The following is a 19,095-nucleotide window of genomic DNA, read 5'->3' on the forward strand; positions in this document are numbered from 1 at the left end:
ACATGTTCTAAGCTGCATGTGAACAGCAAGTCTTGGAATAGACATTTCTCGAGCTCTCAGAAGCATTTATTTAATCAATCCTTCCCCCCTCTGCATATCTATTATTTTTCCTTTATGAAGAACATAAGCTTTGCTCCAATTCCTATTAGGGGCAGAATCCATTTACTGGATTCTAGTTATTGACATACCTGGCTGATATACGTGAATGAAAAAGTTCCAGCTAAAGCCTCTGACACAAATTTGGATAAGTGCTTAACAACATGTATAAACCCACAGCAAATCAGGCTTATTGTGACAGGCCATTACTGTGTAAGAAAATGCTGGGGGAAAGTTGGTAACGTACAACCCACAGCAGTTCAGATGTTATAAACAGCACTCCGCTGTTGCTAGTAGGAAAGGTGAGGGTCTGTTGGGAGGAAAGGATTCTGAAGTTTGCCTGATCAGAAACGCCCTCCCCACAGTGTAGGCCATGATCAACCCCTAAGAGAGTAGTGCCCCATAAAAATAAGGGAAGGTTAAAGAAACACACACCTTGGAAGAAAAAGGCTTCCCAGTGGACTCACTCTTGCTTAACAAGTACCATTAAACTCCCAACCTTTCTGAAGCCCATCACTCCACTAACAGAAAATCTTTCTTTCTGAGCAGCTGACACATCGGCCGACTGGTATCGGGCTTTCTGCTCCTTGTTGTGTCAAGGCAAGACTGGGTTATATGCCAGATTTCTCATCATCACAAAGCTCTGAGGTCATTTGTTTACATCTGCTTTAAATGGCATTCCCGGCAGCATCGTTTCATACCGATAAAATGATAAGCGGTCCGACTTTGAATTTTGCGAATATCTGTTGAAAAATGTGCGTGGGTGTGGCTTTAAACAAGCACACAGGTCCTTTTGATTGGTAGGTACCTTGTATTACAAGCACTTTTCTGCCTGCCAAGTTTGGAGTTTGGACTGACTTTCATGGAGTTTGGGATTGAATTCATCACATTTTTTTTATGAACTTTGGGATTGCGAATAGTTTGTTAATGAATGTATTTTGGAATTAGCAACTACAAGGTGTTTACAATTATAAATACACGTTAGGTGGGCATTTTGGTTCATCACGGTATTGTAATTGTTAAATGGCATTTCCAGCAGCACCGTTTCATACCTATAAAATGATAACAGTGGCCCGACTTTGAATTTCCATCTCTGCTAAGATGAAACCTCCCTGCTTCATCTCGATTTTCAAAGCCATTCTCCCCCTCAAGAGCGAGGTGGACCCGCCTCCTTCAAAATCACAAGTTCACTTCAGCCGCCATCAAAACGCGGCTTTGCCTCTTTGTAACTCCTCGGCTGTGCTGGATACGTCGTGTATCGTTTGTCAAAAAAAGAACAGTAACGATCAAACCTTGCAGGCTGGGTTGAATCGGCTGATCAAGGAACAAGCTCCCCGACTACTTCAGAGCAGTGGGAAAAGTTGAGGGGAGGGGGCCTCAAAATTTGTTGGTTGCTAGTCAAAGTGATGGTATTCCCAATAGTAATGTATGGCTGTGAGAGCTGGACCATAAGGAAGGCTGAGCACAGAAGAATAGATGCTTTTGAGATGTGGTGCTGGAAAAGACTCTTGAGAGTCCCTTGGACTGCAAGAAGATCCAATCAGTCAGTCCTAAGGGAAATCAACCCAGACTGTTCCCTGGAAGGTCAGATGCTGAAGCCGAAGCTGAAATACTTTGGCCACCAAATGAGAAGGGAGCACTCACAGGAGAAGATCCTGATGCTGGGAAAGACAGAAGGCAAAAGAAGAAGGGGACGGCAAAAGATAAGATGGCTGGACAGAGTTACTGATGTAACAAACACGAATTTGAGCAGACTTCGGAGGATGGTAGAAGACAGAAGGGCCTGGTGTGACTTTGTCCATGGGGTCACAAAGAGTCGGACTCGACTGTGCGACTGAACGTCAACAAAAATAACATACAATTTACCGTGTCATTCACAGCAACCAATTTAATTACAACCATTGTTGTTCAGGAGCGATTAAAGATATTCATTGTCTAACTTTAAATTTCAATTTCCACACGCTCATTAATAACCATGAACAGTGTTATTAAAACACGCACAGAAAACGATTAGAAAAAAGATTTAAAATGAAAAAGAAGTCTCATTTACACGCATCCCACTTATTTTTAGCACAGGGATGGAAGATTTCTGAAGCCTTGATGTGCCTTAACTAAAAAGGGGCTGAAAGTTTTAAACCAAGGGTGTCAAACTCATTTGTTATGAGGGCTGGATCTGACATAAATGAAACCTTGTCAGGCCAGGGTCTGTCGGGCTGGGACATGTGTGTACCTATTTAAGATTAGGTAGCAGAGATATGAACTTTTTAAAGGACACAGACAAACACAACTAAAGTTAAAAAAAAACCCTTAAAATAAAACATTCTTAAAACATTAATACTTGTTGGTCTTAAAGGTGCTTTCTTTGTATCTCTCCCATGGGATCCAGGGAACTGGGCAAAGGAAGCTCTGGCTCTTCCCCTTCTTTCCCAGGGGACCAGGAGAGGGAGGAGCCTCAACCAATGAAGAAAATCGAGGTTTTGCTCTTTAGCTCCTGTACGATTGAGCAAGCCTTGCAAAGCAAGCTGAGATGCAGAAGCAAGCAGACAAGAGCGAGTTGCTCGGGGGCCTGATAGGAGCCCACTGGGGATCTGATCTGGCCCCCGGGTCACATGTTTGACACCCAATTTAATCTATCTGTGGACTGCTACTTGGGATGTCCTTCAGTCTGGTCTGGAAGACCAAGCCCAGCTCAGTAGACATGGAAGTGCCTATGCAAGCTGCCACCACAGCTTATCCCTCAGCCTACAGCTCAGGACTATTCTTGGAGCCTTCAGCCCCACGCCATAGAACTTGTCCTTAGAGACTCCTTCTCAGGGAGGCAGGAACAGCCTCTAGGAGATCCGAGGCCCAAGCGTGGGCAGCGTTAAGAGGATCGGTTAGTTAGAGACTTCTACTGGACACCCTGGAGTGCCAGCTGGAGCACTCACAGAACTCCATATAAGGAAGCTGCTTTTGTTCGTGCTGCTAAACTCCTTTTGGATCTCTTATCGGTGTGTGCTGATGGGTCTGAGAGTCAAAATGTTGATCTTCTGCCTTCACTCTGCCCCCCTTTTCTTCCGTACATGCAGCACCTTGCTCTGAATGCCTGCACTGAAAGAAAATGAGCCCCTCTCCCTTCACTTCTGCAGTCTTCCGATTATGTTTCCAATTCACAGCTCATCATCCTAAGCACCTTAAGGCAAAGCGTCACCCACTGGGATGCCTTATGGCCTGGTGGTTTCTTCCCGATATGCTTCAGCTGGGGATTTAGAGAAAGCGCTGCTCAGAGGACTCTGGAAAGGTACACAGGAGGGCAACCAAGACGATTAGGGGGCTGGAGCGGCTTCCCTGTGAAGTCTAGAAATGACTATGGGGGGGGGGGGCAGGAAAGAGGTTTCTAAAATTATGCATGGGGTAGACAGAGAATTTTTTCTCTCTCTCCCAAAATACTAGAACTCAAGGTTATCCAGTGAAGCTGATGGGCAGTAAGTTCAGGATGGACAAGAGGAAATACTATTTTACACTGAGAGTGAAGAAAAAGCGGCATTTGTTGCCAGAGTAATGGCCACAGGAAGAAACAGCTTTAAAAGGGGATTAGAGCCAGGAGCCAACATCAGGGGAAGTCCTCAGCCAATAAGCCCCGTTGCCAGCTGTCCAGAGGTAGGCCACTGTGTGAGACAGGATGTTGGACCAGATGGACTACTGGTCTGATCCAGAAACACTCTTCTTATGTTCTGACCCAGTTCAACCTTCCCTGTAACCACATGGCAGCTGTAGGCAACTTACCTACCCAGCCAGCACAGAGCTCAATTCAGAACGGGACAGCAGAGCTATGGGGGAGAGGGATTCCAGCCTTCTCTGCCCCATGCCGTTTCCCCTAGCCAGCCTTATTTGCCCCACTGCAGAGCCAAATATACACTAAATACAAATCTTGTACTTTGGCCATCAGTTGCACTTGGGGACAACTGTAATAGGTCTAGCCATCCACTGTTAGACAAGACAGCAGGCTTCAAATGCCAGGACGAGGGGCGGTGGTGGCGGTATTGGATTTACTCTGAATCTCAGAGTGGCTTACAATCTCCTTTACCTTCCTCCCCCACAACAGTCACCCTGTGAGGTGGGTGGGGCTGAGAGAGCTCTCCCAGAAGCTGCTCTTTCAAGGACAGCTCTGAGGGAGCTATGGCTGACCCAAGGCCATTCCAACAGTTGCAAATGGAGGAGTGGGGAATCAAACCCGGTTCTCCCAGATAAGAGTCGACACACTTAACCGCTACACCGAACTGGAGAGCACACGTGCCCCTATAGCTGCACTAAGCAAACAGCAGGTAGAGACAATTGTATCTGGCTGGCTGCCTCCCAGTCTTGGAGAACGAGTCACCATTCACCGAGGATAGAGACTAGACACAGAGGCTGAGTGCAGAGATGGCACTGTCTCGCTGTTACGGTGCTGGGACTCATGAAAAGAGTGCCAGGGGAGGGACAGACAAAGGGATCACGGGTAGGAAACCAACCCCAGAGTTATGTCTGAATTACTGAAATCTCATGTAGGAGCCATTTTGCAGCCTCAGTTAAACATCAGTACATTATTGGATTGGACCCTGCAGGTCCTTTCTGCTAATGGCAGTGCCTTCCCACAGAGCAAGGAGGCTTCCTTTTATATGCAAGAGGCCTCTCACACAAAGGAGAACATTATCGTTGGCCAAGTGGATTCAAAGGATTCAACCCATTATGGTTTCTTACAAACTACCTCTTCGTTTCAGAAATTGTCATAGGAAGCACTTCTAGTGTTACACACACAACACCACCACCCGCCCCCTGGCTCAGGCTAGAAGCATATTTTGTAACTTGGAAGATTTCTTCTGGTAGCTTACATTTTTTTTTAACTTCAGAAAAGCAATAGCTTCACTTATTCTGTTTTCCTAATGAGTGAACTATCATTGCTGGATGCTTTCCCAGAATTCCTCAAGACAGCCCATAAGACCTTCCCTCCCAAAAAGATAACAGATAACGCCCCCCCCCCCCAAAAAAGATGTGCAAATTCAAAACAACAATAATGAAGGCTAGAGAATAGTCTCACTGTCCCTCTTTTTCTCAGCGAACAAATCTGCAGGACTTTCTGCCCCAGCATAGATCCTTTTTTGATCTTGCTACAGGGAACAAAGACAAAGCAAAACCGAAGAACAGAGAACCTTACGGAACAAGAGGTTAAGAAAAAAAAAGTCATATCCAACACTGCCTACGACCAATCCAATAGAAGGCAGCTTCTAAGAATTCCTGCCTGTGAACACAAAGCTATTTTGAGTCAGGAAATATGATTGACCAAGAGCTCTCCATATGGATCACTATAGGCCCAACTGGGGAGAGAGTGAGGGTACAAAATCAAGTAAAATAAAAATATCCAAAAACTTTAATAGGAACTTCAGCAGTGCAGCTTTTTATACATGGATGAGAAAAGCCAAAGCTCCTAAAATCGTCCCCAATGCGCATCTATAAAGGGCAAAGACCCTTTTGTCTTTATTTTCATCTGGCAATTCTCCCTCTGTCTCCCCATCTGGAATCAATAACTGCTGAAGAAAGCGGTACTGATACCAACTAAGGTCAGCATGTAACCTACCAAAAGACCAACAATATTCAGCGGAATTCTTGGAACTACAGTTCCGTGAACTCTCAACGCTCAGTTGAAAAGTGACACGTACTAAGCTTTCGTAAGGTAAGGGAAGTCAAAATATTTTAATCAGAGCTGATCCGTAATGCAGATAGCCTGAGGCTACTTAACTTGTTTGTTTGATGCCGCACGGGAGTGATGCAGTTTTAAACACAAGGGCGGCTCAGAGATAACTGCAGAAGGAATCTAAGCGGGCATCAGGCGTTCGTTCCTTCTAGCCCTCCTTTCTGTGGAAAGACAAGGATATCCAAGTGTGGCAGGCTACCCAGAAATGAACTGCTTTACTCTGCTCTGGTAAGATCTCACCTGGAGTATTCTTGTTCAGTTTTGGGCACCACATTTTAAGAAGGATATAGACAAGCTGGAATGGGTCCAGAGGAGGGCGATGAAGATGGTGAGGGGTCTGGAGACCATGAGGAAAGGTTGAAGGAGCTGGGCATGTTTAGCCTGGAGAGGAGGCAGCTGAGAGGTGATATGAACACCATCTTCAAGTACTTGAAGGGCTGTCATATAGAGGAGGGTGTGGTATTGTTTTCTGTGGCCCCAGAAGGTAGGACCAGAACCAACGGGTTGAAATTAAATCAAAATAGTTTCCAGCTCAACGTTAGGAAGAACTTCCTGACCGTTAGAGCGGTTCCTCAGTGGAACAGGTTTCCTTGGGAGGTGGTGGGCTCTCCTTCCTTGGAGGTTGTTAAACAGAGGTTAGATGGTCATCTGACAGCCATGAAGACCTTGTAAATTTGGGGTAGGTATTTGTGGGTTTCCTGCATTGTGCAGGAGGTTAGGCCTGCAGCCACAGATGGGCCTGTGGGGTCACTGCCCCCTGACTCCCAGGGGGCCTCCGGCACGGTCTTCTTTTTGCATTTTCTTTTTGCTGTGGCTGAGCCAGTGAAGTGTCATCAGTGGCAGCCAGAGCCAGGAGAGCTGAGAAGGGCACAGTGCAGTGCAGCAGCAAAAGCAACAGGTGAAGAGGAGGGAGGCAGAGGAAGCCATGTAGAATGGGCTGGGGGGGGGGGACTGATGGAGCTCCTGGCTGCAAAGTGCCAGGGTGAAAGAGAGGGAGGTGAAAGAAAAATCCTCTACTAGCACACATGGAGCAGTCCCTTCTTCACTCCAAAGTTTTAGGGTTGGCTGTCTCAATTTGGCCACATTTAGAGCCTCCAGCTTTTGCCCCTACCCCCAAAAGCTTCTGAGTGGATAGGAAAGGGTACCCCCTGACTTTTTAACCCATCCCCCCCCCCCGACTTGTAAAATCCTGGCTACGGCCCTGCAGGGGGTTGGACTGGATGCTCCTGGAGGTCCCTTCCAACTCTATGATTCTAGGTCTGCTATCTTTTTTTTGCAGTGTGTGTGTGTGTGCGTGATCGTGTGTGTGTGCCCATGCCTGGAAGCCATAGCGACCTCTGGCGACTCTTACTGGGGGATGAAGGTTGTTAGAGAAGTGGCTTGATAGCCTGCCTCCCAACTCCAGTATTCTCTGGAGGTCTCCCGTTCAAATTCTTACAAAGGTCAACCCTGCTTAGCTTTCAAATTATGATGAGATTGGCCTTGCCTGGGCTATCCAGGTCAGGGTGGGAGAGGTCCACCATCTTGACTGCCATTTTAAGACAGGACTGGGCAGAGACAAACAGGAAACGGGATTCTAAAAATAAGCGTAACCTTCCACTCCCCCATTATGCTTGCTAATTAATGCAAGACAGACAAGCAAAGGTGGCCTTACAGATTGTGTTTGAGAAGCGTAACCGGAGGCAGCTCATTAATAATTTCTGTTCCATGGGGGGGAAAACAATTCTGATTTGAAGGAATGCAGGGGAAGGGGGGGGAGAAATCTGTTTTTCAAGACAGGTTCCTTTTGTCACAGCCAGCTCAAAGCAAATTAAAAACCGCATTCATAAAAGGCACACTTCCACGGACAGCTATTACGGCCAGTCTGTACAAGTCCAGGGCACACGGAAACTTATTAAAGTTTTTCTGCTGACGGTCCCCTAAATCTAGGAAAAACAAACATGCTAGTGATTTTTGGAAAAAAAAATGAAGCTGTTCCAGGAGTGTTAGATGCTCTGTCGAAAGATGGGATATAAATAATGCATATAAATTGGCATTCAAATAATATGGGAGCTTCCTGTGTACTGAGCTTAGCTGGATGGGGACGAAAACCATCTTACAACAGCAGGCCGCCCTGGGAGCTTCCACGGCTGAGCGAGGATTTGAACCGGGTGTCTCAGATTCTAGTTAGGGCACTCTGACAACCACAACTAGGCTGGCTCCTGCAAGCGATACTGGAAATGTGGTCAACATCGCTATGCCCCTACATCTGGGGAGACAGGGAGGAAGGATGACTGATGGCGCATTGTCTAAAGCAGGGGCTCCTAGAATGTTGTGGGTGGGTGCCATCTGTCAACACCTTTCCTGGCACTCGCTGAATGTTTTTAGAGAGTGGGCAAGGCCAGGTGGGTCTTTCACCCAGCAAGGCTGCTGACTGGCCACTGGAAATTCGATTGATTGTGCAAATTGTTTAAAAACACTGCTTTGGCAGCAGCTGCCATTGCAACACAAGCATCTTCACCGCGTGACTGAAGATAAGCCGCAGCAGTTCGTGGCTGGCTCCTCCTCCCGCAGCAGCCGTCTTGCGGCTGCGCCCACCACCTCATATCACAATTCCAAAGGGGACTCGGCAGGCTCAAAAAGGTTGGGGACCCCTTGGGCTAAAGTGAGCTCAGGGCAAAGGAGAGATTCAAACCAGGGCCTTCCCAGTTCATACTTCATTCTTTTACCTGCTGATGCCTGCCACATCAGCTCATGAAGGGATGCTAGGAAATGTAATTGTCCCTCAAAAAGCTCCAACTCTGGATCCAGCACTGTCCCTTAATATGAAACTCAAGTTTGCAGCACACCATTTCCAGCAATAAACCCTGTAAGCCCTAAATTTCTGCTAAGGTGATATTTACTTCTTCCCGACGGCAAGAATTTACGATCGTCTGATTTGAGGTTCCAAATCGATGTTATCATTTCCAAAGGCATTTCGGAAGCCTTGCCATTTCCTACATTATTGGAATTGGTGAAAAAGGTAACAGGCCTCGTAACATACAGCAGTGTTTGATTTTTTGGGGGGGGGGGGGGGGGCGGGGACAAGAGATACAATTGAACGAGCAGTCACGGGTTATAGAAACATTTTGATAACACTATGTATGTAATCAGTATTTCATGGAATTGAATAAGAGACAAATGCTTACAATAAATATATGGTAGCTATTTCAAGAGGTGTCAGCTAAAAACATGATTGTACAATTGTAATAATTTGTGTTTGCTTTTAAGAAAACGGTTCTTTTGGGTTTGCTTTTCAGAAAATTGTTCTATTGATTTAAGGCAGCAAACAAAGAACTTGGGCAAACAGAACACACACTGTGACATGGGTGTTTTAAGCTGTTCTCCTTGTGGCCAGAGTATCTATTTTAAAAGATTTCATTTGTAGTTTTACAACAGAAAACAGGACTAACATTGGTCCACCACTGGGGTATGTCAAATGCTTCACTAGTATTGATCTGGTTAGATATTCCAGAAATTGTTTCGGGTCGGTCCACCAGTCATAAGACAGCTGGTTGGAGAATTTGCTGGGGGAAAATAATTGCTTAATGATCCAGCTTTAATCAGTGTGATAGTTCTAATATTTGTGTTCAGCAATAAAGAGACAATCACCCTTAGTTTTCTGGGGTTACAACGATCCACAGAGTTGCTCAGTATGGAACAGAAAACTGCTAATTTACAGGACCGTCTCCTCTGGTAATGTCCCTGGGAGGGTTTTTCACTCTGTAGATAACAACCTTGACCCTAGAGATGTCCAGCAGTCCTTGACCAGGGGGACTTTTCATAAGAACAAAAGAGAAGCCATGTTAGATCAGGCCAATGGCCCATCCAGTCCAACACTCTGTGTCACACAGAGGCAAAAATTTTATATATATATATACACACACACACATTGTGGCTAATAGCCACTGATGGACCTCTGCTCCATATTCTTATCTAAACCCCTCTTGAAGGTGGCTATGCTTGTGGCCGCCACCACCTCCTGTGTCAGTGAATTCCACATGTTAATCACCCTTTGGGTGAAGAAGTACTTCCTTTTATCCGTTTTAACCTGTCTGCTCAGCAATTTCATCGAATGCCCACAAGTTCTTGTATTGTGAGAAAGGGAGAAAAGGACTTCTTTCTCTACTTTCTCCATCCCATGCATTATCTTGTAGACCTCTATCATGTCACCCCGCAGTCGACGTTTCTCCAAGCTAAAGAGCCCTAAGCGTTTCAATCTTTCTTCATAGGGAAAGTGTTCCAGCCCTTTAATCATTCTAGTTGCCCTTTTCTGGACTTTCTCCAATGCTATAATATCCTTTTTGAGGTGCGGCGACCAGAACTGCACACAGTACTCCAAATGAGACCGCACCATCGATTTATACAGGGGCATTATAATACTGGCTGATTTGTTTTCAATTCCCTTCCTAATAATTCCCAGCATGGCGTTGGCCTTTTTTATTGCAAACGCACACTGTCTTGACATTTTCAGTGAGTTATCTACTACGACCCCAAGATCTCTATCTTGGTCAGTCTCTGCCAGTTCACACCCCATCAACTTGTACTTGTAGCTGGGATTCTTGGCCCCAATGTGCATTACTTTGCACTTGGCCACATTGAACCTCATCTGCCACGTTGACGCCCACTCACCCAGCCTCAATAGATCCCTTTGGAGTTCCTCACAATCCTCTCTGGTTCTCACCACTAGGTCAGTCCTGGCCCTGACCTAGAATTCTCTGCCTGATTACCATCAGGTCCCTGCAGGATCTTATGCAATTCTGCAGGGCCTGTAAGGCAGAGATGTTCCATCAGGCTTTTGGTTGAGGACAGCAACGGTTTTCTATTGCGGCTGGCACCTTCTCCCCCTCCCCTTTCCATAAGCTTCTGCATTCCCTCTCCCCCTACCTAGGAAGGGGTTAGATATTCCAGGACTGAGATGGAAATATACTGGGAAATTAATCTGATTTTATTAATTTTGTTATATTGAATTTTAAAGCTCCCTATATATGTTTATTTTACAGCAGAATGCCTCTTTTGTACACTGCCCAAAGCCTGACACAAGCTAGGATAGGGCCATTAATAAACTGAAATATTACTACTACTAGTAATAATAATAGCTTTATAACCCACAATTTCCAGCTTCTTGGTCAATAGTCAAGAGACACTGAGAATACAGACTATATAAAATAATCGGATTCCAGAAGATTTCAGCTTTACATGAGAATCTTCTCTAAATATCAACAATCCATCCGGAACAAGAAGTTAGTATACTGCTGTACAATATTGGGTTTTAGGTGAGCACACTTGGCAGGTACCATGAAAGGTTTCAATGGCTGCCACGGTGCTCTGATGCACTACTTTGGGGGAACCCCGAAATAATGCATAAACCGCTATCATTTGAAAAACTAGAGGTTTAGAGATCTGGCAATCTGGCTTTCATTCTTGCCTTTCCCACAATTTGCCCAATTCTGTACTCAGAGCCGATCACAGCTAAGATAACTTCAGAATTTCATTAATTATTTTTAAAAAACTAATCCAAATGTTGTGATCAGGGCGGAGTGTCTAGCATCAACTGGAGGCCAGGCCTTTTCCATTGTGGCTCTGTGGAATGGTTCCCTGAAGAGCTCAGAGGAGGCCTGTCTCTTTGCCAGGGCTTTTTGAAGGGGTCTGAACAGCAGGTATCTTTTAATGGGAAGGAGGGATTGGGGGCGGACCATTTTATTTTTGGGTTTAGCTGGGAATATTTAAGTCCAGTTTTCTCAAGAGTGTTCTCGTCTTTTTTTCCCCAAACACTGGCGCTGAGGTGGTCAACACAGATTTGCCCCCTCAACCAAAATACAAGATCAGCTCAAAGACAGAGGTGAAGGGCGAAAATCCTTATCCATTTGCTTTATTTCTACGCCATATACTATCCGCTTTCATCAACCAGCCCAGCTTCTTGAGTCCCCAGGCATTAATGATTTCAGAATCAAGGTACTGAGGTTGCTCCTAGCAACCTTGTGGACTTAAGAGCCTCTGCCTCAGTCTAAAGTACTGGAGGGGGGGGGGGGGACTGGCTGCAAAAACAAAAAGAAATTATTAAAACAAAGATAGAGGATCACATCCGTTTTGAATGCACAGCTGCTACTGGAATCAAGTGATGTGCAAACGGCAGAGTGACTGCACTCGAGTTCCCTGAACACCCTCGGTTCGCTCTACGCGCCTGAGGGTGACTGTGTGCTTACCGTTATTCGGAGATACTAGCACAAATCCCGCTTTCATTCGACATTATGCACTAAATGCCTGGCCTTGGATAGAAGCACTTCCAAATGTTGTGTTTAAGTGAAACCTGGAGGGATGATGCATGTGTGGGCGGGGGAGGTGGAGGGAAGAGAGAATTTCCCTCTATTTATAGTTTGGAGAAGGAGATTCACATGCAATATTCAGTTAACACAGTGATGGCAAAAACCTCCTGGGGCCTCGATAATCTTCTTCAGATTATTATTTTTTTAAAAAAAGCAATAACTACTTGCACTTAGCACTGCATGTTTTCCTTAAGGAACTCCTTTTTAATTGTAATGTAAAAATTCTGAACTCTCGACTCAGCAAGAACTGCGGTTTTACATCATCCCAACAACAATAGTGTTATGTAGTGGTTACAGCACTGGTCTTGGATTGGGAGACCTGGGTTCAAATCCCTGCAAACCTCCACGAAGAGCGCAGGGAAGGCTTCGTCTCATGATCTAAAGTACATATACCATGACAGACTCATGAACACCTGAAGCTGCCTTAAACTAAATCAGACCGCTGTTCCATCAATATCAGTACTGCCTACTCAGATGATGTTGATGATATTGGATTTATATCCCGCCCTATATTCTGAATCTCAGTGCGGTCACAATCTCTTTTATCTCCCCCCCACAACGGACATCCTGTGAGGTAGATGGGGCTGAGAAAGCTCTTACAGCAGCTGCCCTTTCAAGGACAACTCCTGCAAGAGCAATGGCCAACCCAAGGCCATTCCAGCAGCTGCAAGTGGAGGAGTGGGGAATCAAACCTGGTTCTCTCAGATAAGAATCCGCGCACTTAACCACTACACCAAACTGGCTCAGAGTGAAGTCTGAGTCCAGTGCCACCGTTAAGACCAACAAAATTCTATTCAAACTATAAACTTTGCACACTTCTTCAGATACAGAGCGCATGCACGCAAAAGGTTATACACCGAATAAACCCCTTGTTGATCTTCACGGTGCCACTGAACTCAAACTTTGTTCTCCTGCTTCAGAGCAATATCGCTACCCGCCTGAATCTGTCTACTCAGGCTGGCAGTAGTTCTCCAAGGTCTTGGGCTGAGGTCTTTTATATAACCTACTGCCTGGACCTCTAAATTGGAGATGCTGAGGAGTGAACCTGGGATCTTCTGCATGCCAAACAGACACTCTACCACTGGACTACGGCCCCTTGAGAAGGCTGGGATGTAAGTGTAAAGAACGAGTAAAAATTAAAACTAAACTTACCTGTGGCAAAGTGATTCAGCTGCAAAAACCGCACACGCACACACAAAGAAAACACCCCAGATGTGAAAGAAAAGTTTTATGCAGAATACAAAAACATGGGCTACTCCCACAAAAGCAATCAAGCGATGGCTAAGCTGAGAGTCTTAAGATCCAAGGGAAGGCTTAGACCAACCTTACTCACCTAAGTTTCCACTTTTGTGCTAAAAAAGAACACGCACCTGTACTGCTAGAGCCTGATGGATCCATTTCAGCAAACTCAGAAAAACTGACAGCTAACACACTATTAAATTCAGGCCCTACCTCCCAACAGTTCTCCTTCAAATCCAGAAAGTAGTAACACAGGCAAGCATGAAATCCCTCTCCCCCCACCCCCCACACCATCTTCTGGGAAGGTCTCTCCACCAACCTGTCACTAAGATTGCAAATGGCATTTGCTTTCTCACCTCTAGATTAAAGGCATTCTCCTCCATTTTCTCCACCTCTGCTTCAGCCAGGGGATTCTTCAGGTTCTGCAAGAACAGGGCAGCCTTTCTTTTCCGTTCTGCCTGAAGCTGCTTCTCTTTTGATTCCTTGGAGGCTTGGGCTAGCTTTTCCCTTGCAGCAGCTGCCAACCGGTCCTCTAGTTTCTGTTTGGCTGGGAAAAGAAAAGGGGGGAAACCAAGCGGTGAGTTTAGAAAGGGGCATTCACTTTTCGGCCAAACTAGAGAATCTCCGTTTTTTGGGAGGAGAGGGAACCACGCCGAAGTTTAGAAGTGTTTGTCTAAAGATGAGAGGGCCCAGTTCTTCAAGTATGACGAAAATGTAGCAAACTTGGAAGCTGACCGCTAGCGTCTCCTTTTCTGCACTAGACAGATGAGTAATCACTGCTTAAGCAACTCCGGAGACAGCCTTGGGCTTACATCTGAGCAATTCTTTTGGATAAACAAGTTTACTTTATTTATTTTATCAAATTTATATTCCGCTCTCCCCTAATGGGCCCAGGGCGGCTAACAACAATTAAAAACCACACAGAACGTTCAAAACAATATACGATAAAATCAATCCACACATTTTACCATAAAATCCAAGATGCACGTCGATGGTTCTGAATATCTATATTTGTCCAGTGGGATTGTCAGTGCTGTGCGACATTGGCTACCACCCCTTAACTATTGAAGGCAAGCTTAAATAGTTTGGTCTTACAGGCCCAGTGGAACTGTAGCAGGTTATGTTATAGTTAGTTATAAACTCGCTATTCGCCAACAGGCAAAGCGACGCTGGATGGACCACCTCTAAAAATGTGAAGGCCAGGAAACCCCTGGAAAATAACCATTTGTTTCTGAGCACATTTTCAATCTTTCCAATGAAAGAAACCTGTGAAGCTCTTTATGAAACAGTTCCTCTTTTGGAATGAATGGGGAGCTTTTAAGACAGGGTTTAACTCAGTCAAAATGTGTAGCGCAAACATTTTATATGTAAGGCATTCTATGATAATGATCCTTCTGGTGCATACTGTAGACACACACGGCCTGCTCAAGGATATAGTTACTGTTCAAATTTGAATAACTGTGGCAACACTATGCTATAATGTGTTTGATAATACATTATTCAGTGTTTTCAATGTTATGAAGTTTAAACTTGCTTACCCAAATACACTAATCCTATTGCTGCAAATGGACGAAGCCCCCTTTTTTATTGTTTTTTTTCACAATGAATGTGGGAAGGAGAAACAAACCCTTCCCCCCCTCCTCCGTTCTCCTTCGAAATTCTTCCCCATAGTCACAACATCTTATACCAAGGTTTCCCAAACTTCCCCCCCCCCCCTCCCCGTGACCCAGTTATTTTTACACACTTCTCCTTCGTGGTCCACTAAAATTTGGGGGTGGAGCCAGGAGACTTTGGGGGTGGAGCCGGGAGACAGGAAATGATGTACAAAGAAGCCTAAAACTCTTGCAATACATTTTTTTAGGAAAAGCAGGAGATGGTGGAATCTTGCAATGCAATTTCAAAAATAAAAAATCAAGAAGCAGCACAAGGATCACACAGCAGAAAACTAAAAATATAAAATGCTCTCATCCTGGGAAAACATGAAATGGCAGCCTGGGAAAACATGAAATGGCAGGGCATTTCAAGCTTCTCCCCCTCCCCCGGTCTACTCAGATTAGCAATGGCAAGGAGAGAATGAAGGAAGGAACCGACCTGAAATGGCAGTGCTGGGAAAACATGAAATGGCAGGGCATCTCCCCCACCCCCTGGTCTACTCAGATTAGCAATGGGAAGGAAGAAAAGAGAAAAGAGAGAGAGAGAGAAAGACAGGGAGGGAGGATGGGAAAAGACTGACAAAAGAAAAGAAAGAATGAATGAAAGGGAGGGGGAGAGAAAGGAAATATGAAGGAAGGAAGGAGTGAAAGAAAGGAGGGACAAAAAGAAGAGAAAAGAAAGAAAAAGAAAAATGGGGAAAAAAGGGATGGGAGCAACTCACTTTTAGAAATGCTGACTCTCAATGCACAAGCACCACCTTCTCCCTCCCTTTCCAACCGCTGGTAAATTTACGGCTTTGTAAAGCTCCCCCTCCCCACCTCCTTGGCGAGGAAAACGGAGCTGAGACATGGCATGCCGCCAGCATTTCGAGGGGACCGCGCCTGGAAAGGGAGCATGGCTGATTCCTTCCCCACTGAAGTGTGGGGGAGGGATCAGCCACGCGCCCTCTCCAGGCGCGGTCCCTTTGAAATGCTGGCAGCATGCCTCAGTGCTGAATTATCTCAGTTCCGTTTTCCTCGCTGAGGAGATGGTGGTGTGTGTGTGTGTGTGTGTGGAGCTTTACAAAGCCAGAAATTTACCGGCAGTGGGGAAGGGAGGGAGGGAGGCAGGAGGGGGCACTATGCCACGGGGGGGGGGGGAGGCGCAGGGGGGCGACCGATCACCCGATTGGTGGGAAATTGACGCTGAGCTCATTCCGCGCTGGGTCAAGCTGGCTGCAGGTCAAACAGACTGCGGCCGAAAAGGGCACATGGCTCTTCCTTCCCCGGCACTGAGGGAGGAGCCATGTGCCCTTTTCGGCCACGGTCTGTTCAACCTGCGGCCGGCTTGGCCCAGCACGGAATGAGCTCAGCGTCGATTTCCCACCAATCGAGTGATGGGGGAGGGGAAGGGCTTTGCACAGGATGAAACTGACCTTCCTGCGGTGGGGAAGGGTGGGAGAAGGAGGTGCAAAACCCAGGGGAGAGAGGTGTGATGCGGGGGAAGGTGGGGGGAGGGGTAGCCAGGGGACTGGAGGCCCCGTGGCCCGGCATTGAAGGCTCCACAGCCCGGTGCCGGGTCGCGACCCTGCCTTTGGGAAACGCCATCTTATACCTTTCTGCAAACAAAGGCCAACTTTCAGATTGGCTTCACCAATCTTCACCTTTAACATTCTGATTACATTCATTGGTCAAATAAGTCCCGTATCCCAACTTAGAAGTGAGAGATGGATAGATATCACCCAGGGGTCGCTAATCTGAATCCCCATACCCCACTTCCCTATACTTCATATCTGCAGTTTCTCCCCCTTCCCTGTTCGACTCTAGTGTAGGCCTCCTGGCCCAATTCCAGGATGAGTAAGAGCAGAGCTTCTGCTGTAGAAAGGGGATTTGATCTTCTTCTAGAGATAGGCCCCCAGAGACTCCCGGAGGTAGAGAAGATAGCTTACTTTCCACCAAAGATGTTTACAGAACAAAATGAAGATAACAAGTTTCTGCTAAAGAAGAGACTTCCTCTCATATCTAATATGCTTAGCAAGATTCTAATAGCAGCCCATTGTTCTCTGTTAGGACTTTGGAACCAAAATCATAGAAAAGGCACTATAATACTTTAAGGCAAGTTCAAACATAATACTGCAAATACAAGACTTTGAACATATATATAATACTTTGTATATAATATTTTGTTAAAGGTTAGTGCAAATGAGTTCTATAATCAAGATTAGTGCAATTCTATTTGGCACTCTGTCCATGCTCTAATGAAAATCTGAATCTACATCCAACCCTATTGTGATTATAGGAGTGCTTCCCTCAGAATAGTCGTTTACTACAAAATGTGTTTTATTCTGTCAAAATTTATTTTTAACTATGTTAACAAAAATTAAGACATGTGACAACGTAGCAGAGGGTGCAACAGTTTACCCTCACTTTTGCCTTCTGCATGCGGAAACTCCCCTCTTTGCTTTATGAAGCAGAAAACCCTTGTGCTTTCACAGCTATTACTACCAAGTTAAGAATCTAGCTGACCTGCTCTCAGCTGAAGACGGGCAAGATGGTGAGGGACGGTGGCTCAGTGGCAGAGCATCTGCTTCGTAAGCAGAAGGTCCCAGGTTCAATCCCTGCTCCAACTAAAAAGGGTCCAGGCAAAATAGACGTGAAAAACCACAGCTTGAGACCCTGGAGAGCCACTGCCAGTCTGAGTAGACAATACTGACTTTGATGGACTGAGGGTCTGATTAAGTATAACGGAGTTTTATATGTTCATATGTTCAAGACTCTTCAACAGGGCAGCTGAAAAGTGTGCCATTTAAAATAATGGGGAAACTCTCCCATAGTACAGTGATTAAACTGATGGCCAAGAACAATCGGCATAGGCAAAAGGGAAGCCCTACATCATGGAACACAAAATTCTTCCATGGAATTCAATCTCACGCAACAGTGTGGTGGGTCACTATTTCTAATGGTTTTTTTCCAAGGGGATCAGACAAACTCAAGTGGGATACGTATACCCATCACTGTTAGATGATGTCAAAATGGAACATTCAATGTCAGATAGAGCCAACCTTTGAATGCCAGTTGCTGGAGGGCAATAACAGCGGAAAAGCTGCCACTTTCATGTTATGTTTATGGGCAGCCTGTTCCCTTCGGGGGACAAAAAAAAAAATTGGACCTCTAGTCTGATTCCACAGGCCTCTTTTGTTTTTTTCAAATGGTAGAACTCCTTGAAAGATCACTGTTACAATCCTCAAAGTAATATGTTTAAACTTTAAATCCCACCAACCTCAGCAGGATTCCTTTGACTCAAGTTGCAAAAAGGATAGCTTGAATACTTTCTGGTTCAGTAGTTACCATATTTTGAAAAATATAACAAGGTCAATATTTCCTGACTACTTCAAACAAGTGGTCAGTAAGACGAATCTCTTTTTAAATACCCCTACTATTTAAGCTGTGATAATTGCTACTAACTAGAAATATTCCTAACCTTCCAACCAAGAGGACATTTTTAAAAAGAGCCCCCACAAAGAAGCCGAATGCCAAAAAAAAAAGAGAGGACAAGCCCTCCAAAAAGAGGACATCAACCCTATGTTCACAGTCCTTACTGACGGGGGACTTTAAAGTGTCCCATAGGTTGAAGGTACCATTGTATATGAATATGAATGGAAGAATCAAATTTGGAACACTTTACAGTTGGCCATGGATAGAAACTAATATGCACAAATTCCCTAGAAGACAGTCCATGTCCCGTCCCGCCCCCCATAACAAATTAAAGAAGGTGACATTTGAACTGGAAGGAAAGGAGATGGTTTCACAACTGCATTAGAAGAGAGTTAAGAAAACAATTCAATTGTGCTAGCATTAGTACTATTCATTTTTACAAGTCAGATGAGGCTACGTGCAAAAGATGAGCACAGAAACAGTGAAGCATTTCAACTTGTAGAATCCAACCACCATTTGTAGGCAGTTGGGTCAAAAGTAAAATACGTTGATTTTAAAATAATTCTTCCCTGTGCAACTCTTCAAAAGTATTTCATGCATTTTGATTTTACGATGCTCGCTTGTAATCAGGTATGCATGT

At 45.2% G+C, this 19,095-nt stretch overlaps 1 protein-coding gene across 7 annotated transcripts in view; it reads right to left on the bottom strand.

The window, feature by feature from the left end:
• Positions 1 to 19,095, bottom strand: part of SFSWAP (splicing factor SWAP) — a 161,023-nt gene that overhangs the window by 56,418 nt on the left and 85,510 nt on the right. For all 7 annotated transcript variants that reach the window (XM_060249084.1, XM_060249086.1, XM_060249087.1 and 4 more), the window contains exon 13: positions 13,746 to 13,936. In XM_060249084.1, coding sequence (XP_060105067.1) covers positions 13,746 to 13,936 — 191 coding nt within the window. The remainder of the gene's footprint in view (positions 1 to 13,745; positions 13,937 to 19,095) is intronic.

This window comes from Heteronotia binoei, chromosome 11 (assembly GCF_032191835.1).
Source record: "Heteronotia binoei isolate CCM8104 ecotype False Entrance Well chromosome 11, APGP_CSIRO_Hbin_v1, whole genome shotgun sequence".
NCBI lineage: Eukaryota > Metazoa > Chordata > Lepidosauria > Squamata > Gekkonidae > Heteronotia > Heteronotia binoei.